A 13,472-nucleotide genomic window follows, 5' to 3' on the forward strand; every position below is an offset into this window, starting at 1 on the left:
CATCTTCTCGGCCTTCTGAGAACATTTTATACCACCGATAAACGTTGCTTCGGTCCAAGGTAGCTTCTCCGTATGCCACAGTCAACATTCGGAATGCATCCGCGCACTTAATTYCGTTTTTCACACAAAATKTGATACTGGTTCTTTGATCCATTTTTTTTTTTTTTTTGAATAAGTTAAAATCGAAGACGATCCAAAACACGTGCAAGCAAAGCAGCTGCCAACAATTAAATGAGCATTCAAAATGGCCGAGCTTGTCGGCATAACAACATAACGCCACAAAAAATTCGAAATTCGAATATACCTAACCCGCGAAAATTCAAAATTCGCGATACTTTTTTAACACACCTCGTAGACCTATTATTTTGTTCATAAGTGTGTATAAAAGAAAGTAGGGTTTATAATACAATTTATAACTCAAGAACGGCTGAACCGTGTTGGCTAAAAACCACTTGGCCTAACAAGAAAAGAATTATAAAAACTGCGCTGCTCAACCGAAGTCATCAAAAATATATTTCGCATTGCGCAGCAGTTCAGCTGCACTCCAACAAGTGCAAATAAATTGATTTTTTTTATCATTAAAGCTTCTTGGCAAAAGAGTCTGTTTAAGGCAATTACTCAAAAGCAATTAGCGCACATACATATGTTCTAAGGTATACATAATGTACTTATAAGTACATATATGTACTTATACATAACTATAAATGCCGCTACAGATATTCAAGTGTAATTGCACATACAGACACACGCACCGAAAACTATCGCCGGCTTGCTGTGTAGGTTTCGTATTAATTGTTTTTAATAAGGAAATCAGTGCTGAGTTAGTGACCAAAGTTGTCGGTTCATTTATGGTAGTGTTGAGAGCACGCTTCCCAAGTGGAATGCGATTATACGCGGCGAAAGATTTCAGAAGCTGACAGGCGCATAAGCGCTACAACACAAAAGAACTTTAGTGTTTTTTTTTTTATATTTTTATTAAATTTTTAATTTTTCTTTTTGTATTTTTATGACTGAGCTACTTAAATAAATACACTTTTGCACTACCAAATTTGTTTATATCAATACCATGACTTTTTCTTTCCGATTGCAGATAACAACAAGTGGCCATGCGCGTCGAAATGCGGCAAACTCGGCTTTAAACAATTTAAATTTAAGTTAAATTCGAATTATAAAAGCATACCTACTACATACATATATAATCTCCCACATACAAACAAACACACACCAATATATGAAAAGTGAAGGCCGTGAGTGTGTGTGCCGGCGTGAGTGTGTGTTTTATGGTGCAAAAATACAAAAAGTGTAGTTACATCTGTGCTGCGCGCAGACGTGTTTCACACAGCGCTTGTGAAACGTATTCCCTGAAATATTTAATTTTGCAATAATAAATTATCAAACACATTAGCAGCGGCGAAGCGAAGCAACACGATGGCACGCCACATAATGGCCGTTTGCGTTGTGTGCCTACTGTGCGCCGATCGTATACCCTGCCAAGAGCATGTCATAAAAGATTATGTGGCGAATGCTGCCGCATATCCGCCGCCACATTTCGAATATCAACAGTTAAATGCGCGCGTGCACGAGCGACGTGACGCTTTACGCTTCGGCGTGGACCCGTTGACTGCCAACACACACAAACGTACAGTTAACGATGTTGCTGATGATGCTGATGAACTTGACATTGAAACAAGAACAACAACGAGCCACATATATAGTAATAAACCACATCGAAGAAAACGCCATGCTGGACATGCGCACGGTGAGGAGTCGACGACGACCACCAGCGCCTTGCATCAGCCAGAGATCACAGCGGAATTCCTGCAGCGTATATTTGTCGAGTATGGACATAAGGCTGATGGCACATTGACGGTGGACGAGTTTCAGCACATACTGAAAAAGCTCGGCTTGAATCAGCTGATAGAAGGCGAAAGTGGTGCAAAACAACAACAAAAGCAGCAGCAAGAGCGTTTGCAGCATCCTGCGGCGGAAGCGTCCAGTAATGGCACTGTAAGCATTTTTCCAGTATTTAACCATTTAACCTTTCCTTTGCCACCTATACTCACCCACACCTTCCTCTCAACCATTTTGAAGTGTGTTAGCGATGCCGCACTAGTCTACCATGTCCAGCCACATAAACTAATTGAACACACACACCCGCATATCGAACGCGCCGTACATTGCAATGAATCCGATGCAACGGATTGTGCACAAGCGCACCAGCATCAACCAAAGTTTAAAGTGTTACATGAACACACGGCAAATTATACGATTAGCAAAGAGGATATGCTGCATTTGTGTCCGGTATTGTTGTACCAAATGGCTTCACCACTGGCTGGTGATCGTGCCGGTTGTATAGATCCCTCGATACTGGAGCATGTTGAGGCAAACGAAGCGGGTGAATATGCCGCAAAGGAGGATATGGTTTATGGTGAGTAAAAGTTCGTTTTAGAGCGTGCTTGGTTTAAAGAAAAATGAGGTTAGACAAGTGCTTTAAATATTCTAACACCCGGTTGTTGTAACGACAAAATTCGGCCGAGTTGACAGTCCTTGACCTAAAAAAATCCGGGTCCGTTCCATTTACGTAAACTTGACTATCGTGGGAACGGCTTACATACGGTAGTACGCGGTAGTTTGTAAAACTATAGAAATTAAGTGATGGCAAAAAATATTAAGTTCGGTTCCACAGAAGCCCCAACACCCTTTGAAAAACCCCTACCTGTTGCTGTTGTTGTAGCGACAGAATTCTGTCAAGTTGACAGCCCTTGGCCGGATAAAAAATCCGGGTCCGTTCCGATTATCTGGATCCGACTGTCGTGGGAACGGCCGAACCTCACCTCTTCGCCATAGGTATGTATACCTATTAGACTCAACAAAGAGTTCTTTGTTCCATTAGAGATAAACTCACTAAATTTACTTTAATAATTAATTTTTTTTTATTATAGTAATGTATATGATTTTCAGCTAATTTGTTTATCACAAACGTGAGCGAAGTGCAAGCTAAAGAACCATGTTATGCGATTGTAATTGATTAGTTTTGTGTTTATAGACTTTGATATACTCATTGATTCACTGTGTTTCTAACTCAATTATCGTACAACCCAACTATTTTATTGAAGACCCAATTTCTGACTGAGAACTTGCACTTATAACTACATATATTAACTGTCGCCCAAATCATTTCAGTCTGGGTATACGCATTTATTTCCGTGTTCGCATGTGGCATTTTGGGACTTGTCGGCGTAGCAATCATACCCTTTATGGATTCGCGATATTACAAGTACATTATACAATATTTGGTGGCACTGGCTGTTGGCACCATGACTGGTGATGCTTTGTTGCATTTACTGCCACATGTAAGTACCCCGCATTAACTTATAATATTGCTCACTTTGTATGACAAAAATATATCAACTTTTCTTGCAGTCTTTAGCTGGACAGAGCGAGCAAAATATGATACTTAAAGGTCTCGGCTGCATGAGCGGCATTGTTTTCTTCTATATGACCGAGCATGGCCTGACAATGATCTCGGAGTGGCGCAAACGTATAGCCAAAAGCGATACGACACAGCAATCGCGCGCCAAAGTCGTACGTGATCCCGACTCTTCGGTTAACAACTCGGTTGCTGGCGATAAGCTTTGCAAATCCAAGTACAGTTCATATCCTTATTGCTACGATGAGATCGCTATGGATACAAAGAACGATATGCATTTGCCAGGCTCAAAGCTGAATAATATATCTGATTTGTCGGGCGAACTGATGGGCGTTAGTAATAATGTGGAGCGTAAGCGTAATGGCAAAGCAGATGCCGAAGACAACGATGCGGTTGCCCAATCCTTAATACCTGTATGGCATCACAATCATCAAGATCATCAGCATGCACAGCCACAGCACCAACACATACACTTGCCCGACAGCAATACGATTTCAACCGATTTAGATGGCAATTCGATGGGTGGTGGTGGTGGTGGTGGTGCTGGTGATGGGCACAGTCACGCTTTGGTCTACAATCCGACGGTGGCCACCAATGGCAACGCTAAAGAACATTCGTTAGTCAGCAATTCCGTTCCAACTGTGATATTACGTGAGCACGAGTCATCGCATCACGGGCATAGTCATAAGCACGGACACGTACACTCGCCACCGGAATCGTTAAGTGCTGTTGTCTGGATGATTATCATGGGTGATGGCTTGCATAACTTCACCGACGGCATGGCAATAGGTATGAACAAACGTTTTCATTTAAATATCACACACAGTTTCAATATATTTACAAGCGGTGCGCCTGGAATGCAGTACGTAAGGTTTAAATATGCAAGTGCAAACGCCTTTTTCAAAGTTAATTAGATTTTTATGGGTGCGTTGTGCACCACTGACATATTTCAGTCATATATTTATTTGCATATAAATTAATAATCTGACAGGAATGCACAGTTTTCACCACACACATGGGTGCTTTCATTAAATTATTATTAGATTCTTGCTCTAAACTTATGTCAGAGCAATTAAATTGTACTGAAATATGTATATATCTCAATATCGTAGATACTTATTTACAAAATACTCATTATTCATATTTTCGCAAACTAAAGCTGTAAAGTTTGTTAGTGGTAACACAAACAGCTGTTTATAAATTCATAAGATCATTACTAAAACAAAATAATAATTTAAATTAAAAAAAAATTTCATAAAATATTCGTTGTATTTTAAAACCGTCACACAGTGGCATCTTGTTGGCAAAATTGGGTTAAATTGTCATAAACTGTTGATATTTTTTTAGGGAGGCGGAATGTAAAAAAAACCGTCTGCTTCGGCTAAGCAAAATATAATTAAAGTATTCAATCTAATAATAACTAAAATTCTATCTAGACCAGGATCGATAATTTTGAAAGCGAAAAACTAGAATATGATGAAACTCATTGGAAAAGGAAGATTAATTTAAAAAAAATTAAAGGAACGGGCGATATTAGGTTGATTGGGAAGAAGGGGAGTGAGGGGGTGGTTACATTTTCAAGAATTAAAATCGGTTTCTCTTGCTTTTCGCCTAAGTTACGAGTTCTATGGAAAAAAGTTAAATCGAAAAGTTGTAGGCAATAAAAAACACTTTCTACACTTTTTTCACATAACCTCAAATTTTATGTGAAAAATTCAAGTAACTAAGTTTTTTTTTATCTCGTACATTTTTTTCTTTCGCGAATTTAAGCAGTGAATTAACCCTTTTGTGCAAACACTATTATTTTGTACTTAAATTTTTGTTCACGCTGCTTCAACGTAATATCGGTAAAGGACCCTAAATTTCAATAAGTAAATATCAGTAAAACTATTATATTTGCGCTGATTCATTAAATATCAATGACGATATAATAACATAATTTTTTTTATAAGAAAGAGTAATTTTTCAGCGATTTTCAATGCCACTGGTAAAAAAAAGGACTATTTTTTTTTAATATACATATCAAAAAAAAAAAAAAAACTTGTTTTACTGCTTAGATACCAAATAATATGAAATAAACAAAATATCTAGAAAATATACTATGTTTTCAAGTATTTTTTTGTTTTTTGTAAGTTAAATAAGAAAAGCAAAAAATATACCTCTTCTGTTTACATTGCTGTATACGAAACGAATTATTTCTTTTCCAAAAAATAAATAAGTAATCAAAACCAAGAAACCAATTTTATACATTGAAGTAACCTTCGATATATCACCTTCCCCTTACAGGCGCTGCTTTCGCTGAAAACATTGCCGGCGGCTTCTCCACATCGCTAGCGGTATTTTGCCACGAACTGCCACACGAACTGGGCGATTTCGCAATACTCATCAAAGCGGGCATGTCCATCAAAACAGCAGTGTATTACAATTTATTGACGAGCGTGCTCAGCTTTTTAGGCATGATAATCGGTATTATTTTTGGACAATCACCAAATGTAGCGCAATGGATGTTCGCTGTAGCCGCCGGGCTCTTCATCTACATAGCGCTTGTCGATATGGTAAGTCATGAAAATGTCACATGTTTTTTTTTATAGTCTATGCTATAATTTGTGCTATAATTTTGCCGCAGATGCCGGAATTGTCGTCGGCACACAAGACAGTGGAGCAATTCTTATTGCAAATACTTGGCATGTGCACTGGTGTTGCCATAATGCTGCTAATTGCATTATACGAGGGTGATCTCCTAAGCGTATTCTCTTCGACATCAACGACAGCCACACACCAACATTAGTAGCGTCTACTTTTAATTGGCTGAAAGCAGATATGTAATAGTAAATAAAGAATTAACCCACCAGCCACACTAAGAATGCCTACACCATTTGCAACTCCGCACATTGAATGCGAAGTGCGAAATGAGAAAAGCTCTGCAACTACGTTCGTTGACACATATTTAAGCTCGGTTCGCACGTAAAATTTTGCGTGCACATTATATTTCTTTAAATGTCGCATATTCCTGCAGTACTGTGCGTTTTTATGCAAAATAGTAGTGCACTTTTCGCATAAAGCGAAGAAGAAGAGTTTGAATTGGATTGAAATGAATTGCGTAGATTTCTCGCACGAAAGTGATTATTATGACACGACACTTTGTCGTACATAGTATAAATKAATCATATTTTATTATTATTACTTTTTATAGCTGATAATGTCATCAAAGCAAGTGAATAACTGTAGTCTTAAGCGCATGAGAAAGTAGTTGAGTAAAATCAATTGAAATGTAAACACAGGAATTTAATATTTTTCTATTTTTCTTCACGCTATAACTAAGATATGCTAAAGCCAACAACAAGAAAAACAAAACACGAAAATATGGTGTTGCATTATTTATACACACATGCATCTATATATGTGGGCACATACAATTGTAGATGTCAATAGATATATACTATATACTTATGTATTATATATATACATACATATTTTTTTGGATATCGTTTTTTTTCTAAGCGCAAAATTTTGTATTTGCATTGGCGAAATTATTGCAATAGTTGAAATTACTTTTACAAACACACTTACATATGTATATGTCTGTCCTAAGCGTTGTCATTAGCTATAGTGCAGGCGCGCAATTGAATTTGAAAGTTTTTCAACTATAAGCTGAAGCATGAAACTCACTATTTCTTGCAATTTATATACTTTTTTATACAACTACAAAGTAATGCATACAGAATGTTGTAACAAGCTGAGTAGAGAAGAAATATACAAACCAAAAAAAAAAAAAAAAATACTTATAACCTTTATGCAGTGGTTATTTAAGTGTATACATGTTATACACATACTTACTTATATATAGATATATTTAATGCAAACATTAATGTTAATTGTATTTTTTCATAAGTTGATATGTACGACAACAACACAATGTTATAATAACACTCATAGTATATTATACCGTAGTACACGCTGCCTAAGTTTAACAAATATATTATAGTAATATATAAAACACACCTAAACAATTATTAACATAACTTTTGTAGTATGTGCGAGTGTAGTGTAAATTGCATTTTTTTTTTTACAAAATTTTAAAACTGCTATCAGCGTTGTGTATGTTTTATACTAAAGTTTTGTATTTAATTCACGTCATATTTACTCTATTGTAGTATAAAACATTTTTGTCATATTAATTTTGTACTTAATTGATTTCTCAGTTCATTGCTGATTAAGTATTTGTAATAATGTTAGTTAAGTTGGAATTATTATATTATTAGCCTAAATGCATAAATATTGCGACGTTAATATATTTAAAGAGAACGAAAAACACACAAGAACATTTTGGCATACAATCAAGCAATATGGCAGCTCACTTAGGCGTAAAATATTTAATAAAAATTAATTATAATTTGCTAATTTACAGATTTCAGGTGTTTTATTTTGTAACTTCATTATTATTATTTCAGCAAATATTAGTTATTTGTGCTACTTTGTTGTTTACGAACACACCTATTATTGACATTTTTCCAAGTATAACATTTAAAATCCTTTTTTCACAAACTACAATCTATGAAAAATTACTTTCAACATTAAAAAAAAAACAATATGCAAAGGATTTCCTAACTGTAACTGTGAAATTCAAAGAATGAAAAACGAAAAGTAACGAATAAAATTTGTGATGTTTACCTTTCAAAGCGTAGATTTGCAAAATGCATTACTCGTGCAATAATATTCAACTAAATAAATACATACATACTTACAAACATATGCATACATATGTTTATGTAAATGCATATTATAACATTTAAAACTAGTAAACACGGCAAAAATTACAAATAAATGTTTTCTATAAAACTTGAAAACACACGAGACTTCCTAAGGAGTTACCTAATTAAGCTAATAAACAGTATTCTTACATACATATGTATATTCTCACCTGCATGGAAGGCAAGTGCACAGTATGTTAAATGTACAAGCAGAAGATAAATAAATGAATTGATTTTCAATATATTAAGAAACTTCTCTTCAGACAGAATTTAAGTATGTATAAAGAGTTTCGAATCTAACAACGGCCCTACAACGACGACTACTTCCCTATAATAAAATCCCTGAACTAAACTCTACCAAAAAGGGGCGAAATGCATATACATACATATGTCTGAACCTGGACGGGATATAATGTATCAAAATGCAAAACGTTCCCACCACTGCAACAGCAATATATTTGATATTTTCCCATGCTTCTAATTGATCCCATTGGTAAATAAAAAGACCCGACTCGGTCGAGATAATTCTGTTCATGGACCAACCGTTATAAACTCTATACCGTCACCTAAAATGCAAAATAGCGTAACAACATTTTCGGAAATTTACAGTGGCATGAATTAAACACGACATAAAATGATAAATGAGTTAAACAAATTTTTAATATTGGTTAAAACTGGTTTATATCTGAGCGCAGATCCTGAAAATGTTGGACATATGTAATATTATGTAAGTAATTTGAAGTAGTGAATCAGAATCAATAAGAGACTCAATTTCGAATTTTTTGATGATACGTTATTTTGTATTTCAGGTGACGATATACATATGTATATGTATAGTTAGAGGCATTGCTTAAAGATTTGTTGTGTTGCTAATATACTGGGTACACTCTAGCCCATTTGCTTATAAGTTTCAGAAGGGCGAAAATCAACTCCACCAAGCTAAAAATACATACATATGAGTATTGGTGACTGGTAAATCATTCATAATGAAGAAGATGTTAGTGAAGCCATTACAGGCCAGAACCGCAGTGAGAAAATCTTTCTTTTTGACATCAAGCATTCCTGATTCACCAGGAGATAGCTCCCGTCAAATAGGGTATAAAAATTTTTTTTAGAATTGTATTTACATATATAAAACGTATAGATGATATTTTCAATAAAATTACTAAATTTTAAATATTTATTATACAACGGTAGCAACGAAACTCGCTCAGAGCATACAGAGCAACGCATATTATACTAAACAAAATCGCCTTCAATTAGTGTTTAATCGTTATACAGCGCTTTTCAACACTTTCATTGACTTTGGCATGAGCAGCCAACTTCAAGCGAAACAAAAAGAAAATAGTGTATGTGTCAAATAAAGATGTTGGTTACCGGATTACTGCGCTCTTGCAGATTTCTCCCAATTGTGGTGATTCTGCTAATCCTAGGGGAACAACAACATGTCCAAGCTAACGTGAATAATCATCTGGCCGGTGTGCATCGGCGTTTCGAGTACAAATATTCCTTTAAGCCGCCATATTTAGCGCAGAAAGACGGCACTGTGCCCTTCTGGGAGTACGGAGGCAGTAAGTACACTAACAAAAACGAAGTGACAGCTTGATTCGCACAAAAAAATCACTGCTAGCAGTGGAGCAAACGCGTTTGACAAGTGTGGCGACACGTCAGATGTTCTGCTGTCTCAGCTGTGTTTGCAACTATGCGCTTAAGTGTGAGTGCAATGGAGCATGTTTAATGACAGAGTGGCACACAATATTGCCGTCCGTCTGCTCCTTACAACTTGTAGGACACTTAAGTTTCCAACTGCTAGGCGTATTTTCCAAAAATATTGGTTTGGAACCCCTTAAATAAACGCTGTTAGTTTAATTTTCAATCTACAAATTTATTAAGAAAATAATTTACAGATGCAATTGCGAGTGCGGAGAGTGTACGAGTGGCGCCGTCATTGCGTTCACAAAAGGGTGCCATCTGGACAAAGTCGCCAACGAACTTCGATTGGTGGGAGGTGGAGATAGTCTTCCGAGTATCCGGTCGCGGGCGTATTGGTGCTGATGGTCTGGCTTTCTGGTATACCACACAAAAAGGCGATTATAATGGTGCTGTATTTGGTTCTTCGGACCGGTGGAATGGCTTGGGCCTCTTTTTTGATTCCTTCGATAACGACAATAAACATAATAATCCTTATATTATGGCTGTGGTGAACGATGGTACAAAACAGTTTGATCATTCGAACGATGGCACCACACAGCTATTATCTGGCTGTTTGCGTGACTTCCGCAACAAACCGTTCCCAACACGCGCACGCATTGAATACTATAACAATGTATTAACTGTATTTTTCCACAATGGTATGACGAACAATAATGAGGATTATGAAATGTGTCTTCGCACGGACGGTGTGCAATTACCGAAAAATGGCTACTTTGGTCTTTCCGCGGCGACTGGTGGTTTGGCTGATGATCATGATGTCTTCCATTTCTTGACAACGTCACTGCATCCGCCCGGTCAAGTCCCATCAGACCCGGTAAAAGTTCCAGAGAACTCTGAAAAGCTGACACAGGAATATAAGGAATACCAAGAAAAGTTGGAGAAACAAAAGCAGGAGTATAAGAAGGAGCATCCTGATGAGGTACGGCAACAATGATTTGATATTGTTGTGTTGGCTATTTTTTCCGTGTGACTTTAGAATTTTTCTCTTTTTTTTTACACAATTTAACTCATAAACGTAAACAAATTTAAATTTTTTAAATACTTTCATTTTAGGTGAAAGACGATGATGAGTGGGAAGAATTCTTCGAATCGGAAAATCAACGTGAATTGCGTCAAATATTCCAAGGACAAAGTCAGATATTCGAGCAATTGCGCGATCTTTCACGAAAAGTAGATGAGGTAATAGGACGCCAAGAAAACACACTATCGCTGGTATCGCGCAGTGCTGGTGCTTCGGTACAACAAGTAGGTGCTGCGCCAGGTGCCGGTGTGCCACCTGTTGCCACAGGCACAATCAGCGGTACAATCACACGTCCTGAAGTTGATCTTATGGTTGCAAATCAAAATGCCTTATTGGCGACAGCGCGTGAGATACGTACGCTAATCGGCGAAATTCAAATTCGCGCCGACACAATCATACAAAATCAACAACGCGCACCCACAGCACAAGTTCAAGCAGCCGGCTACGATATACAATCGGTCATCGCTGAGATGCGAGACGGCATGAATCAGGTGAAACAGGGCATGGCGCATGTTGGACAGAAGTGAGTGTCATATTTACATAAATGTAAAACAGTTTGTTATTGTTTATTGTTTTCTTCTTTAATTGTAGACTTGGCTCGCCACAGGCGCAAACGGGTTGTCCAACAGGTAACTGTGTTGGCGTAACTTTGTTCCTAGCCGTGACTGTTGTGCAACTGATACTTGCGTTTTTATACCAATTTTTCAAGTGAGTGCAAATTAATTTATTTACTTATTATTTATACAAATAAATAACCGCTATAATTATTTCGTTTAGGAGTCGCAGTGAAGCTCAAGCTAAGAAGTTCTATTAAACCAAATTCATGAACAACCGTATCACTATAGAAAATTACAATGATTTACGTGGAATTTGTGTTTTTTTTTCTGCATGTAAATCGTTTTTAATACACATGTCCCAATCAATTCGTTTTAACTAAAGAGAAATGTTGCTTTACATTCTGAGTAAGATAAACCAGCTGCAGAATGTTAGCAATATTTTCCGAAAATTTTCATGAACAATTTGTATACCAAGAGAACAAAGAACAAAACGAAAAAAGTGTAAAATTAAAATATGTCTAAAAAGGAGTAGCTAAAAATTTAAAACAAATAGTAAATAAATTGTGCAAAATATCATTAACATTGAAAATATTCAAACTGGAATGAGTTTGTATCAAATGTGTCGTATCAATGTGCTGCGTATTTAACAATTATTTAAAGAAATATACAACATTGCATTTCTTTGTTGCACTCTCATTGCAGTTCAATATTTTGTGTTATGTTCTCTTTGTCCGTTAACGATATAATTAAGTACATAATTCTATGTGAACGTTAGAAGGCTAAAATTTTTAATAATCATTAATTCAACGTGATTTCTATCTCTCTTTCTCTCCCTTATATTTTCAAATCCTTCCTCTCACTATCGGCCTTTTCCAAAATTTCCTTTCAATTTGTGTCAGCACAAGCAGCTTCTGTGTTTTGACAGATTTGTGCAGCAACTTACTTAATTTATTTTTGATGTGGTAAATGTGGATTTACAGATATAATCATTCCAGTCTGATGGGATACTGAAAGTCAAACAGACTTTCCCACTGATGTATGTTAAGTTGATTATGTACATTGAATTTTGATTTAAATTGCGTTTTTCAATGAAATTTTATAATAAAATCTATAAAAATATATAAAAGCTTGTTTGTTATTTTTATGAAATATTATTTTCTTTAGTCTGACAATTTTTTTTTTTATATCTGGTTTCTCGAGAATATAAAATTTTATTATTAAGGTCGCACCTAATGTAACAGTCTAATAAGAAGAATTAAGGGTGTTAAAAAATAATGGTCAACTGTTTAAAATTTTAAAGGGATATTTATATATATTTTAGCAATATAAAGTAAAATTTTATATGGAAAAATATTTTTCGAGTTACACGCTATCTCCGAGGGCTCCGAAAAAAGGTCCCTGTCGATGAAATCAAAAAAATTCAAAATTCTCTACTAGAAGACGTTATCTCTTCAATAAGCTTCGGCAAAAAAAAAAAAGATCCGATCTGAAAAATTCTCCGAACATTGCATTATTGCTTATAGAAATGCCAAATGACGTGAAGATATCTTGTCAAATGAAAAAGTTTTTCATACAAGCACTTGATTTCGGTCGTTCAGTTTGTATAGCAGCTATATGCTATAGTGGTCTAACATTGACGGTTCCGACAAATCATCAACTTCTTGGGGAGAAAAGAACGTGTGTGAAAATTTCAGATCGGTATCTCAAAAACTGGAAGACTAGTCCGCGAATATACAGGATATACAGACAGACAGACAGCTCGTTAAGCTGCTCATTTAGATATACATTTTATTGGATCTCCAAAATTTCCTTTCGGCTATTAACGGTGTTTCAGATATTTACCATAAGGGCGACAATCCGCTTTATATTTTGAGCACGCATCCAGATTTTATTCGACAATTAAACTATAATGGTCCCATGTACTCTTGTCCATGTAATCTGGTGCGGACTCGGACTTTTATCCTTAAAAACCCTTTGACGTTGGTATCCCATCAAAATTA

At 36.0% G+C, this 13,472-nt stretch overlaps 2 protein-coding genes across 6 annotated transcripts in view; both read left to right on the top strand.

Moving 5' to 3' along the window:
• Positions 1 to 6,934, top strand: part of LOC108976803 (zinc transporter foi) — a 20,969-nt gene extending 14,035 nt beyond the window's left edge. For 4 of the 5 annotated variants that reach the window (XM_018946155.1, XM_018946157.1, XM_018946156.1 and 1 more), the window contains 6 exons: positions 1,091 to 2,007; positions 2,092 to 2,428; positions 3,184 to 3,353; positions 3,424 to 4,219; positions 5,717 to 5,985; positions 6,057 to 6,218. In XM_018946155.1, the coding sequence (XP_018801700.1) occupies positions 1,429 to 2,007; positions 2,092 to 2,428; positions 3,184 to 3,353; positions 3,424 to 4,219; positions 5,717 to 5,985; positions 6,057 to 6,218 (2,313 nt within the window). In that variant the 5' untranslated portion in view covers positions 1,091 to 1,428. Of the gene's footprint in view, positions 1 to 1,090; positions 2,008 to 2,091; positions 2,429 to 3,183; positions 3,354 to 3,423; positions 4,220 to 5,716; positions 5,986 to 6,056 lie in introns of those variants that run through there. The other variant, XM_018946159.1, reaches the window with a different exon arrangement.
• Positions 6,935 to 9,526: 2,592 nt separating this feature from the next.
• LOC108976686 (protein ERGIC-53) lies at positions 9,527 to 12,589 on the top strand. Its single transcript, XM_018945933.1, has 5 exons — positions 9,527 to 9,752; positions 10,089 to 10,813; positions 10,948 to 11,438; positions 11,507 to 11,623; positions 11,693 to 12,589. Exons 1-5 carry the CDS (start codon positions 9,533 to 9,535, stop codon positions 11,727 to 11,729), a joined length of 1,590 nt encoding a protein of 529 aa, XP_018801478.1. The 5' UTR covers positions 9,527 to 9,532; the 3' UTR covers positions 11,730 to 12,589.
• The last annotated feature ends 883 nt before the right edge of the window (positions 12,590 to 13,472 follow it).

Source organism: Bactrocera latifrons, unplaced genomic scaffold, assembly GCF_001853355.1.
Source record: "Bactrocera latifrons isolate USDA-ARS-PBARC rearing strain unplaced genomic scaffold, ASM185335v1 scaffold_8, whole genome shotgun sequence".
NCBI lineage: Eukaryota > Metazoa > Arthropoda > Insecta > Diptera > Tephritidae > Bactrocera > Bactrocera latifrons.